Source organism: Cotesia glomerata, linkage group LG4 (assembly GCF_020080835.1).
Source record: "Cotesia glomerata isolate CgM1 linkage group LG4, MPM_Cglom_v2.3, whole genome shotgun sequence".
Taxonomy (NCBI): Eukaryota; Metazoa; Arthropoda; class Insecta; order Hymenoptera; family Braconidae; genus Cotesia; species Cotesia glomerata.
In genome coordinates this window covers 12,089,530-12,117,011 of record NC_058161.1, presented here as the reverse complement: position 1 = coordinate 12,117,011, position 27,482 = coordinate 12,089,530, and the positions used below count along the sequence as shown (strand labels likewise).

General features: G+C 27.9%; 8 protein-coding genes across 13 annotated transcripts; 6 read left to right on the top strand and 2 right to left on the bottom strand.

The window, feature by feature from the left end:
- Positions 1–269: 269 nt before the first annotated feature.
- LOC123264152 (CTP synthase) lies at positions 270–7,213 on the bottom strand. Its single transcript, XM_044727300.1, has 5 exons — positions 7,061–7,213; positions 6,787–6,957; positions 3,965–4,135; positions 1,994–3,026; positions 270–698 (listed from the first exon to the last, which is right to left on the bottom strand). Exons 2-5 carry the CDS (start codon positions 6,950–6,952, stop codon positions 290–292), a joined length of 1,779 nt encoding a protein of 592 aa, XP_044583235.1. The 5' UTR covers positions 6,953–6,957; positions 7,061–7,213; the 3' UTR covers positions 270–289.
- Positions 7,214–7,414: 201 nt separating this feature from the next.
- On the top strand, positions 7,415–10,299 carry LOC123264162 (ribulose-phosphate 3-epimerase). Of its 3 annotated transcripts, XM_044727315.1 has the most exons (6): positions 7,415–7,440; positions 8,232–8,238; positions 8,502–8,755; positions 8,898–9,005; positions 9,120–9,341; positions 10,134–10,299. In XM_044727315.1, exons 3-6 carry the CDS (start codon positions 8,519–8,521, stop codon positions 10,239–10,241), a joined length of 675 nt encoding a protein of 224 aa, XP_044583250.1. In that variant the 5' UTR covers positions 7,415–7,440; positions 8,232–8,238; positions 8,502–8,518; the 3' UTR covers positions 10,242–10,299. The 3 variants fall into 3 exon arrangements, with proteins under 3 accessions (XP_044583250.1, XP_044583248.1, XP_044583249.1); XM_044727313.1 differs by lacking the exon at positions 8,232–8,238 and having other exon boundaries at positions 7,425–7,440; positions 8,497–8,755; XM_044727314.1 differs by lacking the exons at positions 7,415–7,440; positions 8,232–8,238 and adding an exon at positions 7,469–7,514 and having other exon boundaries at positions 8,497–8,755.
- A 35-nt stretch (positions 10,300–10,334) lies between these two features.
- Positions 10,335–11,609, bottom strand: LOC123264160 (putative methyltransferase C9orf114). The gene has a single exon (XM_044727310.1). It carries the CDS (start codon positions 11,493–11,495, stop codon positions 10,371–10,373), a length of 1,125 nt encoding a protein of 374 aa, XP_044583245.1. The 5' UTR covers positions 11,496–11,609; the 3' UTR covers positions 10,335–10,370.
- A 1,098-nt stretch (positions 11,610–12,707) lies between these two features.
- Positions 12,708–15,738, top strand: LOC123264155 (odorant receptor 47a-like). 2 transcript variants are annotated; one of them, XM_044727304.1, is made up of 8 exons: positions 12,708–13,253; positions 13,782–13,981; positions 14,436–14,658; positions 14,754–14,857; positions 14,931–15,030; positions 15,107–15,220; positions 15,294–15,449; positions 15,509–15,738. In XM_044727304.1, exons 1-8 carry the CDS (start codon positions 12,945–12,947, stop codon positions 15,557–15,559), a joined length of 1,257 nt encoding a protein of 418 aa, XP_044583239.1. In that variant the 5' UTR covers positions 12,708–12,944; the 3' UTR covers positions 15,560–15,738. The 2 variants fall into 2 exon arrangements, with proteins under 2 accessions (XP_044583239.1, XP_044583240.1); XM_044727305.1 differs by lacking the exon at positions 15,509–15,738 and having other exon boundaries at positions 15,310–15,442.
- Positions 15,739–15,905: 167 nt separating this feature from the next.
- LOC123264153 (odorant receptor 22c-like) lies at positions 15,906–19,064 on the top strand. Of its 2 annotated transcripts, XM_044727301.1 has the most exons (8): positions 15,906–16,763; positions 17,487–17,686; positions 17,771–17,993; positions 18,128–18,231; positions 18,290–18,389; positions 18,489–18,602; positions 18,676–18,831; positions 18,899–19,064. In XM_044727301.1, exons 1-8 carry the CDS (start codon positions 16,452–16,454, stop codon positions 18,947–18,949), a joined length of 1,260 nt encoding a protein of 419 aa, XP_044583236.1. In that variant the 5' UTR covers positions 15,906–16,451; the 3' UTR covers positions 18,950–19,064. The 2 variants fall into 2 exon arrangements, with proteins under 2 accessions (XP_044583236.1, XP_044583237.1); XM_044727302.1 differs by lacking the exon at positions 18,899–19,064 and having other exon boundaries at positions 18,648–18,777.
- Positions 19,065–19,321: 257 nt separating this feature from the next.
- LOC123264154 (odorant receptor 49a-like) lies at positions 19,322–21,973 on the top strand. Its single transcript, XM_044727303.1, has 8 exons — positions 19,322–20,158; positions 20,466–20,665; positions 20,863–21,085; positions 21,148–21,251; positions 21,315–21,414; positions 21,486–21,599; positions 21,674–21,829; positions 21,889–21,973. Exons 1-8 carry the CDS (start codon positions 19,850–19,852, stop codon positions 21,937–21,939), a joined length of 1,257 nt encoding a protein of 418 aa, XP_044583238.1. The 5' UTR covers positions 19,322–19,849; the 3' UTR covers positions 21,940–21,973.
- A 6-nt stretch (positions 21,974–21,979) lies between these two features.
- On the top strand, positions 21,980–24,324 carry LOC123264158 (odorant receptor 47a-like). Its single transcript, XM_044727308.1, has 8 exons — positions 21,980–22,662; positions 22,763–22,962; positions 23,262–23,484; positions 23,543–23,646; positions 23,704–23,803; positions 23,870–23,983; positions 24,043–24,198; positions 24,258–24,324. The coding sequence occupies exons 1-8, from the start codon at positions 22,366–22,368 to the stop codon at positions 24,306–24,308; spliced, it is 1,245 nt and encodes a 414-aa protein (XP_044583243.1). The 5' UTR covers positions 21,980–22,365; the 3' UTR covers positions 24,309–24,324.
- Positions 24,325–24,407: 83 nt separating this feature from the next.
- Positions 24,408–27,124, top strand: LOC123264156. 2 transcript variants are annotated; one of them, XM_044727307.1, is made up of 8 exons: positions 24,408–25,156; positions 25,224–25,423; positions 26,044–26,266; positions 26,325–26,428; positions 26,516–26,585; positions 26,646–26,759; positions 26,819–26,974; positions 27,035–27,124. In XM_044727307.1, exons 1-8 carry the CDS (start codon positions 24,860–24,862, stop codon positions 27,083–27,085), a joined length of 1,215 nt encoding a protein of 404 aa, XP_044583242.1. In that variant the 5' UTR covers positions 24,408–24,859; the 3' UTR covers positions 27,086–27,124. The 2 variants fall into 2 exon arrangements, with proteins under 2 accessions (XP_044583242.1, XP_044583241.1); XM_044727306.1 differs by having other exon boundaries at positions 24,411–25,156; positions 26,486–26,585.
- The last annotated feature ends 358 nt before the right edge of the window (positions 27,125–27,482 follow it).

Below are 27,482 nucleotides of genomic sequence, written 5' to 3'. Positions count from 1 at the left end.
TTTTAATTATAAATTAAAATTAATTTTTTTTTATTTATATAAATGTAAATATCGCTAAATTTTATATTTTTTTAATGTAAAAAAAGAAAAAAAATACTAATTAATTATTCATAAATAAAACAATGATTTTTTAGGTAAAAAAATTCCTAGAAGACAATTACATTAAAAATGTAAATATCATATTGTACAATTAAAAATAATCTATAAATTGGATATTAAAAAATAAATATCAAGATTTTTGTTCGTGAAAAAACAAAACTTATTTTACATTTTTTTTTTTTTTTCAGGTTTAATCTGACTTAGTCTCCTTGGCCTTGACAATTTTCTGTTCCTCCTCATCACTGTCATTGTCGCTCAAGTTCCTGGGGGTAAGTCGGCACCCTTTTGCTAAGTAGCTTTTTAATTTTCCAACACTAGCTAAAATCAGCCCTAAGAAGGGTGCTGAAGGTTTCATCGGCCTGGACAAGTACTCAGGATGATACTGAGTAGCTACATAATAATCGTGACCTTCTAGCTCAATTATTTCCATCCTCTGGCCGGTTGTGTCCTGGCCAACAAATTTAAGCCCCGCGGCTTCGAGGTTGCTCACAAACGCTGGGTTTACTTCGTACCTGTGGCGATGTCGCTCTTCTACTCCGTCGACGCTTCCGTATAGGGCTTTTATCACAGATGGTGTTGATTCTTTGAATTTGGTAAATCTAAAAAAAAAATTTAATTCAAAATTTTTAATTTAAAAAATGAATTTTATTACTGTTTCTATAAGGAGAGAGTCTCTAAGGAGATTTTTTTTATAAATTTGAGTTAATTTTCTAATTGATATGTCATAAATAATTTTCTAATATAAAAATTTCAAAGATTTATAACTTGATAAATATCAACTAGCAATCTGGCAGTCACTACGTGACTGCTGTAGTGGACTATAAATAAATAGAATTTTGGTTTATTGAATAAAGCCTCTTGTTAAATTGCATTGTAGTTTCTTAAATATTGATGTTTTTTAAAATATAAGCTCATCTTGATATTAAATTTATCGAGAGCTTTCATTTGAGTACCCACATGGATTTATGATATATTTCTCATATATACATATATGTAATATATATAAATATATAATATATATGAAAAATGGATGTGGGTACTTAAATGAAAGGTCTTGATGAATGTAATGTCGAGGTGAGCTTGTATCTTAAAAAATGTTAATAATTGAGAAATTATATTGTATTTTGTCAACTTATGATATTTTTTAAAATATAAACTCATCATGATATTACACTAATCGAGAGCTCTCATTTGAGTACCCACATGCATTTTTGATATATTTTTCATATATACATATATGTAATACATATAAATATGTAAAATATATGAAAAATTGATGTGGGTACTCAAATTAAAGGTCTCGATGAGTATAACACCGAGATGAGCTTATATCTTTAAAAATGTCAATAGTTCTCAAGATACAGGGTCATCTCTTAATTATTGACATTTTTGAAAATATAAGCTCATCCCGGTGTTACACTCATCAAGAGCTTTCATTTGAGTACTCACATGCATTTATGATATATTTTTCATATATACATATATGTAATATATATAAATATGTAAAATATATGAAAAATTGATGTGGGTACTCAAATGAAAGCTCTTGATCTATCAAACATCAAAATGAGCTTATATCTTCAAAAATGTCAATAGTTCACAAGATCCAAGGTAATTTCTTAATTATTTAATACATATAATTCATATTTTAAAGATATAAGCTCATCCTGATGTTACACTCATCATGAGCTTTCATTAGAGTACCCACATGCATTTTTTATATATTTTTCATATATACATATATATAATATACATAAATATATGAAAAATTGATGTGGGTATTCAAATGAAAGCTCTCTTTAAGTCTAACATCAAGACGAGCTTATATTTTAAAAAATATCAATAGTTCACAAGATAACTCAATTTCTAATTATATAGTCTAAACTTGACATACCTTTTGCCCAACCTCATAGTCCCTCCTTTCTCATCGCCATTATACTCCGGCATATCAACAATAACCGGATGCTCTGTCTCAGGATTAATCTCCATACTATTAGCAGCTTCCAGTCCCAAAACATTCCTCGCAAATTCAATAACAGCGACTTGCAATCCCAGACAAATTCCCAACATCGGTTTAGAATTGACCCTGCACCACTTACAAGCTGAAATTTTTCCCTCAATTCCTCTCTTGCCAAACCCTCCGGGAACAATAACGCCATCGCTCTTGCACAATTTCTGCCAAGCTTCGTGATAAAGCACAGGATTTTCCGCAAGAGTTCCATTTTCCAAATTAGCCGCTTCAATGTAAGTTAAATTCAATTTATAACCCACTTCTAAGCTCGCATGCTGCAACGCTTTAGTAACAGAAGCATAAGCGTCTTCTAACTTAGTATATTTCCCAACAAGAGCAATATTGACTTCTTTTCTCAGGTGGTCAAATCTATCCGCTAGGTCGCGCCACTTGCGCATGAAGCTCCTTGGCCTTTCTGGCCCTACGTGCGGAAGATCCAGCTGCAGCCGCTCGTTGAGGAACTCGATGACTCCTTGAGACTCCATTAATAATGGAACACGATAGATGGAGCTGAGATCGTGGATTGTGATGACTTGTTCCGGAGCCACGTGGCAGAAGTTGGATACTTTGTCTTTAACTGAGGGCCCGATTGGCTGCTCCGAGCGGCAGACTATCAAATCAGGTGATAGGCCCAGGCCGCGAAGTTCCCGAACTGAAGCTTGAGTCGGCTTTGTTTTAGGCTCGCCTGTGCTCCGTGGTTGTGGAACAAGCGACACGTGCGCCACGCAGAAGTTCTCTTTTTTGACGCGGAACTGGAACTGACGGAACGCTTCTACAAAAGGCATGCCCTCTATGTCTCCTATTGTCCCGCCGAGTTCTATTACACAGACCCGAGGTTGACTGTTGGACTCTGTTACCGGCTGCTGGGACACTCTTTCGACCCATTCTTGGATGCAGTCGGTTATGTGAGGCACCACTGGAAATGTTTTATTAATTATCATTTCTGTAATAAAATTAACCCTAGTAGCAATGGAATTGGGGAAGACTTTTTGGCAAGATACTTGGAGAAGCACTTTGTAAAGAATTGGACAATTTTCGACCAAGACACTTGATCAAGATTCTTTATCCAGACTGGTGGCAGACTTGGGACAGTCTGTGCCCAGAATTTCACCAGATTCTTGGCCCACAGTCCTAACATAGACTTGCTTGAGAAACGCAAAAAACGACGAGCGCTTACCTATTTCCCTCCTTTCCACTTGAATGTCAAAACTATAGTATTGCAGTGGTTTTGATTTATAGTCTAGTCAACAAGTTTAAAAAATTAATTTAGCTTGCTACGATATGTACAAAGTTGAATTATCGCAAGAAATAGTTAAATATTTTTTAATAGAATGAGAAGCTCTACTCTATAGGATAGTCCCAAACTTTAGCAATAGATGGCCCCAGATTGCTGGTCAAATTCTTGACAAATTCTAACTACAGTCTGGCTCAAGTCTTGGCCAATAATCTTGGTCAAGAATCTGGACCAATTCTTGATCTAAAACCTTTCTAAAGTATCTTGATCCATGCTGGCACAAGGCTTTTACCAAATTGCTACTAGGGAAGATGAAAAATTATGTGTTGTAAACTATTCGTAATGTGATTGGTCAAATATATTATAAGCATGTATGAAAATATTCCAAGTGACATAAAGATATTTTTGGTAATAATTTGTTGAATTTTAGTTGACAATTATTAATTTTTAAATTCTTGTTTAATAAAATTTACTAAAAATTCAACAATTTTTTTATGTGACGCTTGGAATATGCAAACTCTATAATCAGGTGCGCGCTTTCGCGCGCAAATTAATTTCTAGTAGTGTTTAATAATTTTAGTATTATTTTTTTTTTAGGGGAAGTTTGTGATGAGACTTACCTTGGACTGTTTTGCCGAGGTAGTCACCATGGCGCTCCTTGTTGATGACATGCTGGTACACTTTGCCGGTGGTTATGTTGTTGTCACGGTGCAAGGTAATATCCAGGAATCGCTCGTAGTTACCGAGGTCAAGGTCCACTTCTCCACCATCGTCAAGGACGTAAACTTCACCTGGAATTAATTGGTATGTTACATTAATTTCATTTTTATAATAATAATAACTAGCAACTTTGCAGTCACTACGTGACTGACGTAGTGACCTATAGATAAATAAAATTTTGTTTATTAAATAGCTTTTGTTAAATTGCACTTTACTTTCTTAAATATTGAAGTTTTTGAAGACATAAGTTCATGTTAATGTTACACTTATCAAGAGCTTTTATTTGAGTACCCACATGAATTTTTGATATATTTTTCATATATACATATATGTAATATATATAAATATATAAAATATATGAAAAATTGATGTGGGTACTCAAATGAAAGGTTTCGATGAGTGTAACATCAATATGAGCTTATATCTTTAAAAATGTCAGTTTTTCACAAGATAAAAGGTAATTTTTTAAAAATGTAGTATATATAATTTATATTTTAAAAATATAAGCTTATCATAATGTTACACTCATCAAGAGCTTTCATTTGAGTACCCACATGAATTTTTTATATATTTTTTATATATACATATATGTAATATATATAAATATATAAAATATATGAAAAATTGATGTGGGTACTCAAATGAAAGGTTTCGATGAGTGTAACATCAATATGAGCTTATATCTTTAAAAATGTCAGTTTTTCACAAGATACAAGCTCATTTCTTAATGACTGACATTTTTAAAGATATAAGCTCATCTCGATATTACACCCATCAAGAGCTTTCATTTGAGTACCCACATCAATTTTTGATATATTTTTCATATATACATATATGTAATATATATAAATATATAAAATATATAAAAAATTGATGTGGGTACTCAAATGAAAGGTCTCGATGAGTGTAATATCAGGATGAGCTTATATCTTTAAAAATGTCAATATTTCACAAGATAAAAGGTAATTTTTTAAAAATGTAGTATATATAATTTATATTTTAAAAATATAAGCTTATCATAATGTTACACTCATCAAGAGCTTTCATTTGAGTACCCACATGAATTTTTTATATATTTTTTATATATACATATATGTAATATATATGAATATATAAAATATATAAAAAATGGATGTGGGTATTCAAAAGAAAGGTCTTGATGAGTGTAACATCAAGATGAGCTTATATCTTTAAAAATGTCAGTTTTTCACAAGATACAAGCTCATTTCTTAATGACTGACATTTTTAAAGATATAAGCTCATCTCGATATTACACCCATCAAGAGCTTTCATTTGAGTACCCACATGAATTTTTGATATATTTTTCATATATACATATATGTAATATATATAAATATATAAAATATATAAAAAATTGATGTGGGTACTCAAATGAAAGGTCTCGATGAGTGTAATATCAGGATGAGCTTATATCTTTAAAAATGTCAATATTTCACAAGATAAAAGGTAATTTTTTAAAAATGTAGTATATATAGTTTATATTTTAAAAATATAAGCTTATCATAATGTTACACTCATCAAGAGCTTTCATTTGAGTACCCACATGAATTTTTGATATATTTTTTATATATACATATATGTAATATATATGAATATATAAAATATATGAAAAATGTATGTGGGTATTCAAAAGAAAGGTCTTGATGAGTGTAACATCAAGATGAGCTTATATCTTTAAAAATGTCAGTTTTTACAAGATACAAGCTCATTTCTTAATTACTGATATTTTTAAAGATATAAGCTCATCTCGATATTACACTCATCAAGAGCTTTCATTTGAGTACTCACATGCATTTTTGATATATTTTCCATATGTTTATATATATAGTAAATATAAATATATAAAATATATGAAAAATTAATGTGGATATTCAAATGAAAGGTCTCGATGAGTGTAACATCAGGATGAGCTTACATCTTTAAAAATGTCAATTGTTCACAAGATACAAGCTCATTTCTTAATTATGTATATCTAGACCTTTGCAATGACACTAAATTCTATTAAAAAGACCGATTTTATCATATGACTATCCCGGACACAAAATTTTTCTTATTTTTTTAATAATATAGATAATAATAATAGTATGTCAAAAAATCTTGATTCAACTATTATTTATATTATTATTATAAAATTTTGAAAAATAGATACCTTTATAATAACTTTTTATACTTTCAAAACTATTAAATTATTTAACACAAAATTCTACAATTTAAACTATAAAAAAAAAAAACTTTTTTTCTTATTAAAATATCAATAAAAAATAATTATAATTAAGAATTTAAAAATATTATTCAATAAATTTTAATAAAAACTCCAAAAAGTCTCCAAAAAATCAGCTGACATCATCAACTTCAACTCTCTTCAGTTTTTCTCTCTATAATTTTCCACTTTCTATAAATTCTACTTAATTTTCTATCAGCTTATAAATTAAAAAAAGAATTATCAGTCACAAACGATCATTAAAAATTCAAATAAACTTCACAAACAAAATGGTCGGCCAATCACGTGGCGAAAAAAGCGGGACCGCGTGTTCGATCCGACAATTGTATTCTATTATATATAAAATCTATAAAAAACACACCTACGTATTAATAAAAAATTATCACTTGCCAAAAATTCTAAAATTAACAACAAAACTCTTAAAAAAATTAATTTAAACAATATTAATAACAATTAATACAAAAAATGAATAAAAATTACCATGCTCATACGGAGAAAATGTTCCAGCATCAATATTAATATACGGATCAATTTTAATCGACGTCACAGCAATTCCGCATTCTTTTAATATTGTCCCAAATGAACTTGCAATAACTCCCTTGCCAATACCGCTAATTACTCCACCAGTCACTAGTATGTACTTCATTTTTTCTATAAAAAATTAATAAATTTAAATGAATAAAAAACACCCTCAAGATTTAAATAAATATTTTTTTTTTATTTTATTTCATCTATAAAAATTATTTTTTCTCACCTTTTATTTCCTAACAGCAACAGCAAAATACCAATTTTACCTTTTAATATATTTTATTTTTTATAAATTTGTATTGATTTCAGCACATGCCTGGCTCGAGAGCAACGAGTTGAACTGGATCATGGATGGATTTCCTGCAGTGTCGCATAAATATTTGTCAATTATTATATAGCCCACGAGGATTTTCATTGGCGCATAAAATTGTCGCAGCGACAGCAGCGACTACGTAAGACAGTGGACATTTTTTGTTAAGAAAACTACACTAGCGCCTCTGCTGTCAAAATTATAAACTATGGAACTCACAAAAAAAACAAAATAATAACAATGACTGTTAATTTAAGTTTATTGTTATTATTCAGTTTAAAAGTTATTTAAGCCAGGGAATTCATGATAATTTATTAATTTAAAATTTTTTTTTGAGCTTATTAATTTTTTGACTTTGATTTTTTTAAAGGTAAGCTTAATTACTTTTTTCTTTCCATATGTTTGTAAATTATTTTTTTTTTTGAGGTTAAACTCAATTATTTAAAAAAATAAAGTATTTTTTAAAAATTGCATTTATTAATTTTTATAAAATTAAAATTTTTATAAAATTAAAATTTTTAGATTTTTTTTTAAACTAAAAAAAAATTTTTTTTAATTTATTTTAAAAAATTAAAATGTGTTTTTTTTTAAGATTTGATTTTTTTAATTAAAATATGAAAAAAATTAATATAGTTTTTTTTGATAAAAAATTGGTTTTTTTTATTAAAATACTAAAAAAAAATATTTGTCAGATTTTGATGATTTTTTTGCAAAAAAAAATTATTTTAAAAATTGACATATTTTTTTTTTTAATAAAAAATTGGATTTTTTTTATTAAAATATTGGAAAAAAAAAATTATTTATTTTTAAATCTGTTAAATTTTAATAATTTTTTTGTAAAAAAAAAATTATTCAAAAAATTGATATTGATTTTTTCGATAAAAAATTGGATTTTTTATTAAAATATTGAAAAAAAAATTCTTTAGTAAAAAATCTGTCAAATTTTAATAATTTTTCTTAAAAAAAAATCTTTTTTAAAAATTAATATTGTTTTTTTTTTATTTTAAATTGGATTTTTTTTAATAAAATACTAGAAAAAAAATTTTTTATAAAAAAAACTGTCAAATTTTAATAATTTTTTTGTAATAAATAATTATTTTAAAATTCAATATTTTTTTTTTTATAAAAAATTGGATTTCTTTTTATAAAAAATCTAAAATTTGAATAATTTTTTTTGTAAAGAAAAATTATTTTAAAACTTACAATTCATAATTTCTTTTTATTATTAATATATGTTTAGTTTTTATTAAAATTTATTTAAGAAAAAATTATTATGTTTTACTAATTTTTAAAAATTAAAAATTATCAATTTTTCTGATAAATAAAAATTAACTAAAATAAAAATGTTTCAGGAATAATTTTCCCATAAAAAAAATGGCCAAAAAATTGACAGCTAAAATTGGACCATCAATATTGAACGCAGATTTATCAATCCTGTACGAAGAGTCAGCAAAATTAGTAACAAATGGAGCGGACTACTTGCACTTGGACGTAATGGACGGTAATTTTGTTCCCAACATGACCTTCGGCCACCCTGTTGTGAAATGCTTGCGCAGGAAAATCAAGGACGTAGTCTTCGAGACCCACATGATGGTGACGAAACCTGATCAGGTGAATATAATTTTACAAATATATGAATTATCAATTATTAAATATTAAATATAACACGATATAAACTTACCATAAATTATTATTATCAGTAATTAAATATACGTTTTGTTTATATATTTTAAATTTATTTTTTTATTTCCAGTGGATTGAACCGATGGCTGACGCCGGAGTTGACCGGTACATTTTTCATGTTGAATCAGCTGATGATGTCAAGGCTGTTTGTAAGAAAATAAGAGAAGCTGGTATGAAGGTAATTATTATTATTATTAATAATAATAATAATTTATTATTGACGATTATTTATTGAAATAAAATTAATTGAAATTATTATAATTTATTAAAATTAAATTAATTTAAATTGTAGGTTGGAGTGGCTCTGAATCCCGGAACTCCGGTGGATGTAGTAACAGAGTATGTTGACTTGGCGGACATGGTACTGGTGATGACAGTTGAACCTGGGTTTGGCGGGCAGAAGTTCATGGAGAGCCAAATGACCAAGGTCAAGTGGCTCAGGGAGAATTATCCTGATCTGGATATTGAAGTTGATGGTGGAGTTGGTCCTAGCACTATTGATATTTGTGCTAAGGTAATAATTACATAATTAACAAATAACCTTGTATCTTGTGAACTATTGACATTTTTAAAGATATAAGCTCGTCCTGATGTTACACTCATCAAGACCTTTCATTTGAGTACCCACATCAATTTTTCATATATTTTATATATTTATATATACTATATATATATGTATATATGAAAAATGCATGTGGGTACTCAAATGAAAGCTCTTGATGAGTGTAACATCATGATGAGCTTATATCTTTAAAAATGTCAGTAATTAAGAAATTACCTTGTATCTTGTGAACTATTGACATTTTTAAAGATATAAGCTCATCCTGATGTTACACTCATCAAGACCTTTCATTTGAGTACCCACATCAATTTTTCATATATTTTATATATTTATATATATTATATAAATGTATATATGAAAAATATGTCAAAAATGCATGTGGGTACTCAAATGAAAGCTCTTGACCAGCGTAACATCATAATAAGTTTATATCTTAAAAAATCTCACAAGTTAACAAAATACAATATAATTTTTAAATTATTGACATTTTTAAAGATATAAACTCATCCTGACATTACACTCATCAAGACCTTTCATTTGAGTACCCACATCAATTTTTCATATATTTTATATATTTATATATACTATATATATATGTGTATATGAAAAATATATCAAAAATGGATGTGGGTACTCAAATGAAAGCTCTTGATGAGTCTAACATCATGATGAGCTTATATCTTTCAAAACATCAATATTTAAGAAAATAGTGCAATTTAATAATAATAATAATATAATTTCCAGGCTGGAGCAAATATGATAGTCTCAGGAACAGCTGTGATAAATTCACCCGACCAAAAAAAGACAATATCAACCCTAAAGGAATCAGTTACAAAATACTTAACAAACTAAAAATTGTTAACACTCTAAAAATACAAGAATAAAATATATATATTTTCCGTTACCTAATCAATATATTTTAACTTAAAAAAAAAGACCAAAAAATCCATTAAAAAAAAAAAACCTTTTATTCACTCAAAATTACAATTCATTCCAGGGTACCATTTTCTTCCTCATCTCCGCAAGACTGATCAGAATCGCCTCCTCGGTCCTAATCGTCCTAGACCCTTGCCTCGGACAAGTATTAACATACTCCGCAAAGAGCAACCTGGGATCCTGAAAATTCAGCTTGGGATCAGCTTCAAGCGCCGCTTCAAGTCCCGCGAGTCCTCCGAAGACGATCAAGCCTCTCCTATAAACCAGCGCTCCATCATCCAGGTGATCAACACTTTTTCCTTTATCCGAAGTACCTACAATAACATCATAGCCTTCCTTATAGGGGCACTTTTCAATAATCTCCGACAAGCTCCTCGCAATTCTCACAGAATATCCCCAGTAGATTCCATTTTCCTTGGGAGTCCTTGGACTCACAACCTGGCCCTTGATCTTTTTACCGTCAATCGCTTCCGGGATCTTAACAGTGACCCTGAGATTAGGACTAATCGTCTTATCAATCTCAACGTCCCTTAACAATCCGCAATTAACTTGGGAGCCTCTTCCAGGCTTCAGCGGCTTGTCTACCACAACGCCCTCTCTGAACTGGCAATAGTCGTTCTGCCTAAGATGGTGCGGAGCATCCAAAGGGTTCAACAATCCTGCAAATTGCAGATCTTTGTGCAAAGGGAAGAAGTACTTCCTCAAGTACTGGGGACACTCCAAGTACTGAAGGATCCTGGCCAATTGTAGGCAAGCTCTTCTATAAGCCACATCTGTGCTATTCCCTTCAGTCTGCCAGGTGGTCTCAACCTTAACCTTCTTAGAATGTCTTTCCAATTCCGTGATCTCACCCTGGTCGTCAAAGACCACCACTTCATCTACCTGGTAAACGCAAGCCGCTCTTGCGATTTGCCCAGCTAGGTACGTCCGCAATTCTTGGGACTGTGCGTTGTCTAATATAGACCCAGGAACTGCGATTGATAAAGTTGGAACCACTTTTTTAGGCACCTCAGGTGCAGAATTAGAGTCAGACTCTGGTGGAGAAGAATTGGTGGGCTTAGAAGCGGCCATTTTCTTCATCAAACGCTCCTCGCGCCATTTTCGACGGTTTTCTTTGAAGATCTTGTTGTGTTCTTTGAAATTCTTACCCACTGGCACTACCGTTGACATTTTTGTTTACTTATAACACGTGTTTTTACTACAATGCACTGCAAGGTCACTTACTTAACTGATAGTGTTTTTTTTTTTTGTGTTACAGAGGTTAGTGGTTAGTGAGTGGTTAAGCAAGCACTGGAAGGGAAGATTGCGTTTATATCTACGGGGGAACTGGAGGTAGTTGGGAAGATTCGCGTCAGGTAGCGGTAAGTTTGAATTTTTATTTAAATTTAATTTAAAAAAAAAGAAATATTCTTTTTTAATTAATAAATTTTATTAAAAGTTATTTAGTTTAATAACAGTTATTTTTAATTTTACAATAAAAAAATTTGGAATTGTTTTTCTGGTATTAAAAAATTTTTTTTTTTTAATTACTAAATATTATTAAAAGTTATTTATTTTAATAATAGTTATTATTAATTTTTAATAATAAATTTAATATTTTTAATTTGACATTAAAAATTTTTTTTTTTTAATTACTAAATATTATTTAAATTTTTAAAAAACTTATTAAATTTTCTTGAACTAAATATATTTTTTTTAAATATTGATATTTTTATTAAATTATTAATTTTTAAAGAAAATTAACAGAAAATATAAACTTTTTTTTTTTTAATTTATTAATTATAAAAAATCTAAAAATAAAAATTACTGAAGTCAACAGACATTAGACATTTTTTTAGAATTTTATAGCAATTAAATTATTATAAAAAAAAATTTAGTTAAAAAATTACAAGTGAGCATTTTTAAAATAATTTTTTTATTGTAATTAATTTGTTAAAAAAATTTTAAAAATTGACTAACTTCAGTATTATAATTAGCTAGAGCTACTGCAAAAGAAAAAAAAAAAGGCGTAATTATTAACTTTAAAATAAGTAATTTCGAGAAAAACGTGTTTAAAGTTACAAGTAAATTTTTTTCACTATAAAATCATCACAGTGTCTTTAATTAATTTTAAAAATTATAAATCAGCAATATAAAAAAAAAATTCCACTGACCAAATCACTTTGTTTTCTTCGAACCAGCCGGAGAAGTTTATAAAAAAGCACGAGTTAACTTCCAAGTCACCCGAACACTGTCCGACATTCCGTCTAACGGCAGCTCGGCTCCAGAGTCGCTGATTCGCTGGCTCGCGACGGAGTGGGAGGAAGAATCGACAAAATTATAGTCTTCCTTCACGCAACGTTTTATTTAGAAAATATTCCTCTATTTCTTAGGGAAACTCATAAAATATTAACGTAAAAAATGTACTGTCCATTGTCGCAATATTCTTCGAACTTCTTACCGGGCAATTTTCTAAGTCAACCCTTCTTGCATTTGTCACCGCTTCATTTATTATTCACACGCGATCGGCTATTGACTTTCTATATTCTTCGAACAGCAGTCGTATTTTACTCACAAAGTAATACAAACCCCAAAGAAATATTATATTTATAGTGTGTCTTCGATTTGACAAAGCGGGAAATGTTGGATTTGGAGATGACGAATATCGAAAGCGATATTCCATCGTGCAAACAATTATTCAATGTGGAATTATTCGTTATGAAATGCGTCGGATTGAGTTCTTTGGAAAGAGCCTTCGAAGTGGATAAAAATTATAAAATACGCGCACTTAAATGTTGGGAAATTTTTCTTTGTATCGCTGGTATATTTTTTTTATCATCGTTAATTTACAGTTTGGTAGCATCTTTGCCTTATTATTTTGGTAAAGATTTTTCTATGACATGTTTCATTATTTCTGTCGCTTTTTCTATGAGCATGACTTTGATGAGGGTAATTTTCACTATTTATTTTTTATTTTTGTACTTTCTGAGCTTATTTTATTTTATTTATTTCAAATAGCTCCTAATAAACTTATTGCAACCACTATTTTTTTTTTATTTTTTTTTAAGCACAATGCATTAAAAATTATATTTTTTTTTTAAATAAAATTTATTAAAAATATTATTTTTAATACCCTTATTAAGAAAAGCAATCTAAAATTTTTTTTCTTAACAATTTTAATTTCTTATTAAATAAATTAATTATTTGGAATAATTTTATGACTCTAATGCAACTAGTTCAAATTATATTTCAATTGCAGTAATCAAAAATTAATTTTCAAATTTAAAAATCCTGCAGGTAAGTATATTAATTTATAAAATCTTAATGCATGTTTTAAATTTTTTTTAAAGTTAAAAAAAAAATTATTATTTATTTATATTATTATTAATAATTATAAAATGGAATACTGACCACTAAACTACCGAAGAATTAAATATATATTTATATATATTCATATAATAAAAAAATTTTTTTCAGCTTTTAAGAATATGGACTTGCCGTAAAAAAGTTTACCAAATTTTTGGATTAATTAATAAAATTTGGGAACAAAATACAAGAAAAAGAGTTCATTTAAAGGCTCAAATAATGAAAGTTGTCGATACTAACAAGAGTCTCAGACATATGTATTTAATAGTCGCATTTATATTGAATATTTGCTACTCAATGCGGCCATACATGTAATTATCTTCACTTAAAATTTTTTTCAAATTTATTAGATGATTATAAATAGATAGATAAAAAATTTTATTTGACTCTGGAACCTAAGTTCCCTCAAAGCCATCAGTATTTAAGATAAATTGGTTTACATTTGTATATAATATAACTCTGTACAAAATCAATTGATTAATTAAAGGTTTATAAATAAATTTAATTAAAAATTTTAATTAAATACAGATAGATCATTTAATAACAAAGAAATAATTTAAAGTCATAATTCAACATTGCTAATAAAAAATGAGATCGAAATGATAATTGCAATTATTTATTATCATGTTGAAAAAAATTATTGAGCAAGCATTTTTAAATTCAACCAAATTATCTACAGCCACTGTCTCAGCTGGCAGTGCATTCCAAATACGTATGCCATGAATAAAAAATGAATTGTCATTATAATCATATTTATTTAAATAGTATGTTACTTACCACGTACTTTACATTGGGGAAAAACGAGACTATGACTTTCACCGAGCAGGCTTTCACCGGGGTGGTTTACCCTGTGAGAACAGACACGCGCTTCAGATACGTACTCCTGATGTTAATGGAACTCCACATATCATATTTTGGTAGCGCGTATATTATTATTGGAGATATGTTGTTTGTATTTTTGACAACAGTGCTAACTATTCATTTTATGGTAATTTAATTTTTTATTTATTTTAATTAAAGCTCCAAAATAGCAATTTATTTTTAAATTATCCAAATAGATAATTAAAAAAAATTAATATTCAGGTGCTTGCGGATGATTATGTCTCCATAATTGACATTTATCGAAAAAATAATAATAATTTATCATCTATTGATGAAGTAATAAAACGTCATTGTTCCTTACTCTAGTGAGTATATACATTTTTTAAAATTTAATGATAAAGTAAGTAATGATTATTTTTTTACTTGAATTTTCGACAGCGTATGTCAACAAATAACGTATCTGTACAGTCCGATAGTCATGGCGATGATAATTTTAAATGGTATAGATCTATGTTGTACTATTTTTTCCTTCCAACAAGTAAATTTAATATTTTATTATTAATTATTTATTATTTATAAAAGAGAAATAAAAATTGGACTTTTTAAATTTTCAGGATTTTGCCGCGGGTAGAGCGGAAATTTCACTCGCTCAAAATTTACCCCACGCTTTATTATTGATTTCTCAAATGATAATCTACTGCAATTGCGCACACATTACAACTGAACAGGTACTAAGTATTTAATTAAAATAAAATCTTAAATAATAAATTAAGTATTTTTATTTAATTGATTATTTACCAGATTGAATCATTGACAGAAGCGGTGTACAATTCGCGTTGGGTTGAAGGAGATAAAAAAGTTGCTAAAGCTGTTATTATTTTAATGATTAATACTCAAAGAGAGTACAATTTTACAGCTTACGGATTTTTTATTCTAAATCGCCAGCAATTGACTCAAGTAAGTACTTCTTTATACTTCTTATTCATATTTTTTATACTGACTAATTTTTTTTTTAGTTGTTTAATTCGACAATGAGCTACTTTATGTTACTCAGAAATTTTATGTAACGTTTATAATTAATATAGTGAAGGTAAAGTATAAAAATAATAAATAGTATTTTTGGAAAAGTGGACTACTTATGCAAAAAGTGGGCTACTTTTTTCTGCGGTAGGGAATTAATATATTGTTATAAAAATTATTCAATTGTATTTTGTTGAAATGAATATATATTTTTTTGAAATGTTAATATTTTTGTTTAATTATTAATTTTATAAAAAAATTAACAAGCAAAATATAAATAACTTCTATAAAAAAATTTATTAATTATAAAAAATTTAAAAATTAAAAATTGCAATAATTATTAACTTTAAAAAAAGTAATTTCAAGAAAAACGTGTTTAAAGTTTTTAGTAATTTTTTTTCACTATAATATTATCACAGTGTTTTTAATTAATTTTTAAAATTATAGATGAGCATTAAAAAAAAAAATTCCACTCACCAAATCACTTTGTTTCCATCGAACCAGCCGGAGAAGTTTATAAAAAAGCAAGAGTTAACTTCGAAGTCACCCGAACACTGTGCGACTTTCTGTCTAACGGCAGCTCAGCTCCAGAGTCGCTGATTCGCTGGCTCGCGTCGAAGCGGGAGGAAGTATCGACAAAAATATAGTCTTCCTTCACGCAACGTTTTATTTAGAAAATATTCCTCTATTTCTTAGGGAAACTCATAAAATATTAACGTAAAAAATGTACTATCCATTGTCGCAAAATTCTTCGAACTTCTTACCGGGTAATTTTATAAGTCGACCCTTCTTGCATTTGTCATCGCTTCATTTATTATTCACGCACTATCGGCTATTGACTTTCTATATTCTCCGAACAGCAGTCGTATTTTACTCACAAAGTAATACAAACCACAAAGAAATATTATTTTTAGTTTCTTCGGTTTGACAAAGCGGCAAATGTCGGGTTTAGAGATGGCAAATATCGAAAGGGATATTCCATCATGCAAAGAATTATTTAGTGTGGAGTTGTTCGTTCTGAAATGCCTCGGATTAGGTTCTTTAAAGGGAGCCTTTGAATTCGATAAAGATAATTATAAAATACGCGCACTTAAATTTTGGGAAATTTTCCTTTGTTTCGCTGGTATATTTCTTTTATCAACACTTATTTACAGTTTGTTGACATCTTTGCCTATTTATTTAGGCAAAGATTTTTCTATGACATTGTTCATCATTTCTCTCGTTTTTTCTATGCCGATGACTACGATGAAGGTAATTTTTTCTATTAATTATTCACTTTAATGTCATCTGAGCTAATTGTACTACGAACTTTTTATATTTTTTGATATTTTTTTTTGCACGTCTCATAACACGAAGCGTTTTAGTAGTGTTTTACTCTCACTCTCGAAGTTCAAGCAATTATCTCGGCTTAAATTGCTTTTATCCGATCTTTTTTTCACTTGGAGTATTAAACGAGCTAACAAAAATATCAACAAAAACACTTTTTTATGACAGTAGATGCTTGCAGTTTTGGATTTTCGAAACTTTTTTTAATTATTTACAGCAATTTGAGTTGTAAAATTACAATTTTTTTTTAAGATGAAAAATAGACTCCTTACTAATCATTTAAATGATTTACTTAGTTCTAATAATAAAACTTACAACATTATGAATAAAAATTTTTTAAAGATTGCACATACTAAAACTGACTAGAAAAATTTATTGACTGCAAAGGATTTAAATATGGTTTAATAATTTAAACAATGAATTGTTTTTTTAAAATCTATTTATGATATTAAATAAGAATATTAATTACTATTATTAATTTTAAATTAGTAAACTGTATAAAAGTTTTTTTAATTATAAGATTGATGTAAGAATTAATAAATCATTACATTACTGGCATTACAAATTATTATTATTATGGATAAATATAATATGGGATACTGACCACTATACTACCGAAGAATTATTAATAAAAGATTTTTTTTTTAGCTTTTGAGATTATGGACCTCCCGGGTAAAGTTTTACCAAATTTTGCAAATAGTCAACAAAATTTGGGAACAAGATACTCGAAAAAGAGTCGATTTAAAAGCTAAAATATTAAAAGTTATCGATGACAACAAAACTGTAAGGAGTTTGTATGTAATAACTGCTTTGACATTGAATATTTGCTTCTCATTGCGCCCATTTATGTAATTATCTTTAAACCGTTTTCAATTATTCCATTAAATAATTTTTATTATTTATTTCTAAATCTAAATTATTTATTTAAACAGTATGTTACTTACCACGTACTTAACATTGCCGGAAAACGAAACTATGATTTTCACGGAGCAGGCTTTCGCCGGGGTGCGTTACCCCATAAGATCAGACACCATTAGCAGATACACAATCATGATGATAGTGGAATTCCAAACGTCATGTTTTGCAATCACGTACTTTATTCTTCCCGAACTGTTGTTTGTATTCTTAACAACTCTACTCACTGTTCATTTTCTGGTAATTGCGTTTAATTATTTAATTTAATTATAAAGAATTTTAATTAAAGCTCCAAAAGTAAAATTTTGTAATTTATTTTTAAATATACAAATAGATAATTAAAAAAATTAATATTCAGATTTTTATTCTTTCAGGTGCTTGCTGATGATTATGTCTCTATAATTGATATTTATCAAAAAAATAATAATAATTTATCATCTATTGACGCAATGATAAAACGTCATTGTTCATTACTATAGTGAGTGTGTAGATTCTTTAAAATTAAATGATTATTTTATCATTTAAATTTTCGATAGTGTATGCCAGCAAATAACGTATCTGTACAGTCCGATGGTTATGGCGACGATAATCTTCAATGGTATAGATCTATGTTGTACTACTTTTGCCATCCAAAAAGTAATTTTATTTATTATTTATAAAAAAAACATCGATTAATATTTTGAAATTTTTTTTAACTAAAAAAAGGAATAAAAATTGGACTTTTCAAATTTTCAGGATATGGCCGCGGGTAGAACGGAATCTTCACTCGCCCAAAATTTACCCCACGCTTTATTATTAATTTCTCAAATGATAATCTACTGCAATTGCGCGCACATTACATCTGAAGAGGTACTAAGCATTTAATTATAATAAAATATTAAATAATAAATTAAGTATTTTTATTTAATTACTTATTTACCAGATTGAATCATTGACAGAAGCAACGTACAATTTGCGTTGGGTTGACGGAGATAAAAAATTTATCAAAGCTGTGATTTTTCTAATGATGAATACTCAAAGAGGGTACAATTTTACAGCCTACGGGTTTTTTACTCTAAATCGCCCGCAATTGACTCAGGTAAGTACTTTCTTATACTACTTATTGTATTTATATTTTTTATACTGTTGATTAATTTTTTATTTAGTTATTTAATACGACAATGAGTTACTTTACGTTACTTAGAAATTTTATGTAACTAATTACAATTGATATAGTAGAGGTAGAGTATAAAAATGATAAATAGTATTTAAGGAAAAAGTTAGCTACTGTTTCCTGCGGTAGAAAATTATAATTATTTATTTCATTATAAAAATTAGTAAATTGTATTTTATTGAAATAAATATATATATTTTTTTGAAATGTTAATATGTTTATTTAATTATTAATTTTATATAAAAAAATTAACAAAATGTAAATAACTTTTTTAAAATTTATAAATTATAAAAAATTTTAAAATTGAAATTAGCTACTTAATTAATTAAAAATTGCAATAATTATTAACTTAAAAAAAGTAATTTCGAGAAAAACGTGTTTAAAGTTTTTAGTAAATTTTTTCCCCTATAAAATTATCACAGTGTCTTTAATTAATTTTTAAAATTATGAATCAGCAATATAAAAAAAAATTCCACTCCCCAAATCACTTTGTTTCCTTCGAACCAGCCGGAGAAGTTTATAAAAAAGCAAGAGTTAATTCCAAGTCACCCGAACACTGTCCGACTTTCCGTCTAACGGCAGCTCGGCTCCAGAGTCGCTGATTCGCTGGCTCCGGTCGGCGTGGGAGGAAGTAGCGACAAAATTATAGTCTTCCTTCACGCAACGTCTTTTCTTAAAACTATTCCTCTATTTCTTCGGAAAACTCATAAAATATTAACGTAAAAAATATACTGTCCATTGTCGCAATATTCTTCGAACTTCTTACCCGGCAATTTTCTAAGACAACCCTTCTTGCATTTGTCATCGCTTCATTTATTATTCACACGCTATCGGCTATTGACTTTCTATATTCTTCGAATAGCAGTCGTATTTTACTTACAAAATAATACGCGAACCCCAAAGAAATATTATTTATAGTGTCTTCGTTTTGACAAAGCGGGAAATGTCGGGTTTAGAGATGACAAATATCGAAAGCGATATTCCGTCGTGCAAACAATTATTCAGTATGGAATTGTTCGTTATGAAATGCGTCGGATTGGGTTCTTTGGAAAGAGCCTTCGAAGTGAATAAAAATGATAAAATACGCGCACTTAAATATTGGGAAATTTTTCTTTTTATCACTAGTGTATGTCTTTTATCAACGCTTATTTACAGTTTGGTAACATCTTTGCCTTATTACTTAGGCAAAGATTTTTCTATGACATGTTTTATTGTTTCTGTTGCTTTTTCTATGAGCATGACTACGATGAAGGTAATTTTTATTATTAATTATTTATTTTAATGTCTTCTGAGCTTATTATACTAATTGCTTTTTATATTTTTTGATAATTATTTACAGCTATTTAATTTATAAAATTATTTAAGATATTGAAGAATATTAATTATTATTATAAATTTTAATTTTGTAAAATGTATAAAAATGTTTTTAATTATAAGATTGATGTAAGAATTAATAAATTATTTTATTACTGCATTTAAAATTATTATCATAAATAAATATAATAAGGGAAACTGACCACTATACTATCGAAGAATTATTAATAAAATATTTTTTTCAGCTTTTGAGATTATGGACATCTCGGGTAAAGTTTTACCAAATTTTGGAAATAGTTAATAAAATTTGGGAACAAAATACTCGAAAAAGAATTGATTTAAAAGCTAAAATAATAAAAGTTATCGACGACAATAAAACTGTAAGATGTTTGTATGTAATAATTGCTTTAATATTGAATGTTTGCTACTCATTGCGCCCATTTATGTAATTATTTTTCGAACCAGCATTTTCAACTCTCTGGTTAAGAATACTGATTGAAAAGAATTAAGACATAAAATAATTGAAATTATTGAAAAAAATTCGAATTTCATCATTTTTAATTTTTTTCAATCGTTATTTTTAAACAGGGTTCTATAAAATGATTTTTATTATTTACTTCTAAATCTAAATTATTTAAACAGTATGTTACTTACCACGTACTTAACATTGCCGGAAAACGAGACTATGACTTTCACCGAGCAAGCATACACCGGGGTGCACTACCCCATAAGATCAGACACCGTCGGCAGATACATAGTCTTGATGATAATGGAATTCCAAATCTCATATTTTGGAACCGCGTACTTTATTCTTGCAGAATTGTTATTTGTATTCTTAACAACGTTACTAACTATTCATTTTATGGTAATTGTTTCGTATAACTTGATTTAATAATTAAAAAAATTAATATTAGTTTATTCTTTAAGGTGCTTGCTGATGAGTATCTTTCAATATTTGATATTTATCAAAAAAATAATAATAATTTATCATCTATTAATGAAATAATAAAACGTCATTGTTCATTACTATTGTAAGTATATAAATTCTTTAAATTTAATTATAAAATAAGTAATTATTATTGAATTTTTGATAGCGTATGTCAACAAATAACGTATTTGTACAGTCCGATGGTAATGGCGACGATCATTTTTAATGGTATAGATCTATGTTGTTCAATTTTTGCCTTCCAACAAGTAAATTTATATTTTATTAATTATTTATTATTCATAAGAAGAAATAAAAATTGAACTTTAAAAATTTTCAGGATTTTGCCGCAGGTAGAGCGGAAACTTCACTAGCTAAAAATTTACCCCACGCTTCAATATTAATTTTTCAAATAATAATCTACTGCAATTGCGCGCACATTACAACTGAACAGGTACTTAAGTAATTAATTGAAATAAAATCTTAAATAATAAATTAAGTATTTTTATTTAATTACTTATTTACCAGATAGGATCATTGACAGAAGCGACGTACAATTCGCGTTGGGTTGAAGGAGATAAAAAAGTTGTTAGAGCTGTTATTATTGTAATGATTAATTCTCAAAGAGAGTACAATTTTACAGCTTACGGTCTTTTTATTCTAAATCGCCAGCAATTGACTCAAGTAAGTATACTTCTTTATCCTACCTATTTATATTTTTTACACTGATTATATTTTTTCAGATATTTAATACGACAATGAGTTACTTTGCGTTACTCAGAAATTTTATGTAACAAATTATAATTAATAAAATTTTTTCAAGTAGCCAAAAAATAAAAATAACAAATTTATTTACAAGTTACTCATCCAACGGTTGACTTTCTTCTGACCGGCAGTTCCGCTCGTAGAAAACTATATCGATTACTAAATTATAGTCTTCTGTCACGCAACATCTTTCATACAAAATATTCCTCGTTTTCCTTATAAATCTCATTAAATATTAACAAAACAAAATAGAGTGTCCATTGTCGCAAACTTTCTCCAGCTTGTTATCCGGCAATATTCTTTGTCAACCCTTTAGTATTTCCGATCGGTTTATTTATTATTCATACGCTATCGGCTATTGACTTGATGTATTTCTGTACTTTTACATCCATATTTTACTCATAAAATTACAAATATTACTTTGTTCTTGAATTTCCTATCCAAGAGACAAAGTAATGATTGATCCAAACTTGGCGATTCCGTCGTGCAAAAAACTATTTGCCATCGAATTGTTTGTCTTCAAACTAGTAGGCTTAAGTTCATTCGAAGAAGCTTTTAACACAAACAACTGCAAAACCAAAAAAAAAGATCTCAAATATTGGGAAATTATTTTTATAATTGCCGCGTTCTGGCCAATATCTTTTCTGTTAATTTCTTTAATCCAAACAGTACCCATTTATTTTGGTGTTAATTTTTCTATGACTTGTTACAGTATTTCTGTGCTTTTTTCTATGACTATTGTTCAGATAAAGGTAAGTTACAATTATTATTATTATTGTTTTTAATCATTTCAAATTAAATTTCTTGATCAGGGATATTAATAATAATATATTTATAATTTTTTTTTTTTAGTTAATCCGACTATGGAGCTGCCGATTGAAGTTTTATAAACTCTTCGAAACTTTGAATAGTATTTGGGAAGAAAATATTACCAATAGAATTGATTTAAAAAACCAAATAATTGAAATAATCGGCAAGTCTAAACCACTTCAACGGTTTTATGTAATTATTGGTCTTGCGTTGTGTTTTTGCTATACATTACGTCCTTATATGTAAGTTTTAATTATACTTTAGCTAAATTAATATCCCTGGACAAAATATAAAAAAAAATGCACCATAATTTTTTTATGAAGTGATTTTTGCCTTACTGGTTTAAAATTAGAGCGCGCGCTTACGCGCGCAATTTGAATTCCTAGCCATTTAAAAAAGGGGATTCCCCCCTTTTTTTTTTTTTTTTAATAAAAGGGAAATTAAATTATTAATTAAAAAATATTAAACTCTTGTGATACTTTGTCTAAAATTAGGTTAGAATTTTTTATACAATTAATAAAACAATTTTTTTATCCAAAAGCGTTGTTTTAAAAACTTACATGTCATTATCAGAAAATGAAACAATGACTTACACAGAATTAGCTTACGCTGGAGTAAATTACCCAATTAAAACGGACACTTTAACCAATTACTTGTTACTTTTGGCAATCGAAAACCAAATTTCATTCTTCGCCGGTATATACTTTATTCTTTGTGACTTATTGTTCATAACCTTGACAACAATCATCACCGTTAATTTTACGGTAAGTACTTGATCAATATTGCTTGATATTTTTACTAACCAGAGCATTTATAATTCAGGTGTTAGCTGATGAGTACCACAACATATTCGAGATCTACTTAACTACAAACAAGAACTTAGAAACAATTAACAGAATAATCAGACGGCATTGTTTACTACTATCGTGAGTACCAGTAGAATTTTAATAAGTCTTAACATAAGCGTAATATTATATTGATAGGTTATGTCGGACAATAACTCATTTATTTAGTCCGATTGTTTTGTTTACTGTAATCTTCAATGGAATTGATATATGCTGCACTATTTTTGCATTTAAACAGGTAAGTTATTCATTTCTAATCAAACTACATGTTTATTATTTATTATTATTATTATTATTAAAACAGGATTATGCAGCTGGTGAAGCAAAAATTTCTCTTGCAAGAAATTTACCACATACCATAACCTTAATCTTTCAAATATTAGTTTACTGCAATTGCGCTCACATCGCAACCGAACGGGTAATATAACCTTAAAATATTTAATATAACCCAAATAATAAAAATAATTATTTTTAAAGAGCAAATCTTTGAGAGAAGCAATTTACAATTCATCTTGGATGAATGGGGATAAAAAAATAATTAAAGCTGTAATTACTATAATGATTAATTCTCAAAATGAGTACAAATTTACACCGTACGGTATTTTTATTCTTAATCGTCAACAATTGACTCAGGTAAATACTAATTTTTTTTTATTATTAATTACTTAATGAGTAATAAATTATTTCTTCAGATATTTAATACAACTTCAAGTTATTTCATGTTACTGAGAAGTTTTGCGTGACAAAAAAATATTATTTCTTAAAGTTATCAACAATAATTAGTATTTTAAATTGAAATAAATATATATAAAATAAGTATGTATTTTAGTAATACGTTATATTTATTAATATATTATTAATTCGCAAAAGCGCCGAAACTCCTAGCAGACATCAAAATATTGCAACATATTACACTGAATTTATTTACAAGTTACTCATCCAACGGTTGACTTTCTTCTGACCGGCAGTTCCGCTCGTAGAAAACTATATCGATTACTAAATTATAGTCTTCTGTCACGCAACATCTTTCATACAAAATATTCCTCGTTTTCCTTATAAATCTCATTAAATATTAACAAAACAAAATAGAGTGTCTATTGTCGTAAACTATCTCCAGCTTATGTTATCCGGCAATATTCTTTGTCAACCCTTTAATATTTCCAATCGCTTTATTTATTATTCATACGCTATCGGCTATTGACTTGATATATTTCTGTACTTTTACATCCATATTTTACTCATAAAATTACAAATATTACTTTATTCTTGAATTTCCTATCCAAGAGACGAAGTAATGATTGATCCAAACTTGGCGATTCCGTCGTGCAAAAATCTATTTGCCGTCGAATTGTTTGTCTTCAAACTAGTCGGCTTAAATTCATTCGAAGAAGCTTTTAACACAAACAACTGCAATACCAAAAAAAAAGATCTCAAATATTGGGAAATTATTTTTATAATTGCTGCGTTCTGGCCAATAGCTTTTCTGTTAATTTCTTTAGTCAAAACAGTACCCATTTATTTGGGCGTTAATTTTTCCATGACTTGTTACAGTATTTCTTTGCTTTTTTCTATGACTATTATTCAGATAAAGGTAAGTAAAAATTATTATCATTAATTTTTACACACTTATATAATTATTATTTTTTTTTTTTTTTTAGTTAATCCGACTATGGAGCAACCGGTTAGAGTTTTATAAACTCTTCGAAACCTTGAATAATATTTGGGAAGAAAGTATTTACAATCGGATTGATTTAAAGAACCAAATAATTGAAATAATCGACAATTCTAAACCAATTCAACAGTTTTATATTATTAATGCTCTGGCGTTGTGTATTTGCTATACATTACGTCCTTATATGTGAGTTTTAATCATACTTTAGCTAGGTTAATATCCCTGGACAAAATATCCAAAAAAAATGCATAATAATTTTTTTTATTAAAGTTATTTTTTAAGAAAGGGGATTTTCCTGTTTATTAATGTGTCTTTTTTATCAAAAAATAATTGAAGTAAAAATTTCAAATTTATTAATCCATCTTACGGCTTGAAATACATTATATTATTTTATTAATGTAATTTTTTTTTTAAATTACGGGATTCCCCTTTTTATTAATGTTAAATTTTATCAAAAAATTATTAAACTCTTGAAAATTAAAAGGTATCTTCATTTATTTTACGGCCTTAAGTAAATTATTAGATATTCAAAGTGGCGCCTGATTTCTTATTGGTTCAAGATTAAAGCGCGCGCTTACGCGCGCAATTTGAACTCCTAGTTATTTAAAAAATAGGGGATTCCCCTTTTTATTAATGTGTCTTTTGATCAGGAAATTATTATTTTATCTTTATTCTCCTCCATTTAACGGTTTGTTTAAAAAAAAATAAAATTATTAATTAAAAAATGATATTTTACTGTAATACTTTGTCTAAAATAAGGTTAGAATTTTTTTTATAATTAATAAAACTATTTTCTTTCCCAAAAGCATTGTTATAAAAACTTACATGTCATTATCAGAAAATGAAACAATGACTTACACTGAATTAGCTTACGCTGGAGTAAATTACCCAATTAAAACGGACACTTTAACCAATTACTTGTTACTTTTGGCAATCGAACACCAAATTTCATTTTTCGGCGGGATATACTTTGTTCTTTGTGACTTATTGTTCATAACCTTGACAACAATCATCACCGTTAATTTTATGGTAAGTAATTGATCAATATTGCTTGATATTTTTACTAACCAGAGCATTTATAATTCAGGTGTTAGCTGATGAGTACCTCAACATATTCGAGATCTACTTAACTACAAACAAGAACTTAGAAACAATTAACAGAATAATCAGACGGCATTGTTTACTACTATCGTGAGTACCAGTAGAATTTTAATAAGTCTTAACATAAGCGTAATATTATATTGATAGGTTATGTCGGACAATAACTCATTTATTTAGTCCGATTGTTTTGTTTACTGTAATCTTCAATGGAATTGATATATGCTGCACTATTTTTGCATTTAAACAGGTAAGTTATTCATTTCTAATCAAACTACATGTTTATTATTTATTATTATTATTAAAACAGGATTATGCGGCGGGTGAAGCAAAAACTTCTCTTGTAAGAAATTTACCACATACCATAACCTTAGTCTCTCAAATATTAGCTTACTGCAATTGCGCTCACATCGCCACCGAACGGGTAATATAACCTTAAAATATTTAATATAACCAAAATAATCTAAATAATTATTTTTAAAGAGCGAATCTTTGAGAGAAGCGATTTACAATTCTTCTTGGATTAATGGAGATAAAAAAATAGTTAAAGCTGTAATTATTATAATGATTAATTCTCAAAATGAGTACAATTTTACAGCGTACGGTATTTTTATTCTTAATCGCCAACAATTGACTCAGGTAAATACTAATTTTTTTTTTATTATTAATTACTTAATTAGTAATTAATTATTTCTTCAGATATTTAACACAACTACAAGTTATTTTATGCTACTGAGAAATTTTGCGTGACAAAAAAATTATTTCTTAAAGTTATCAACAATTATTAGTATTTTAAATTGAAATAAATATATATAAAAATAAGTATGTATTTATAGCAATACCTTATATTTATTAATATTTATCAGTCATCAAAATATTACCGAATAATTACTAAGTATACTTACAAGTTACTTCAACACCGGAAAATTTTATACTGAACGGCAGTTCTGTTCCCGAGCCGCTGATTCGCTTAGCGTCAGAGTGGGGGGAAGTATCGACTAAATTATAGTTTTCCTATTCCCGCAACAATTTTGATAGAAAGTATTCTCCTCTCTTTTGTCGCAAAACTCATAAAATATTTAAACAAAATGGAAGGGATAACGAGGCATAAATTATTTACTTTGAAAATTAAAAAATTCAAATACTA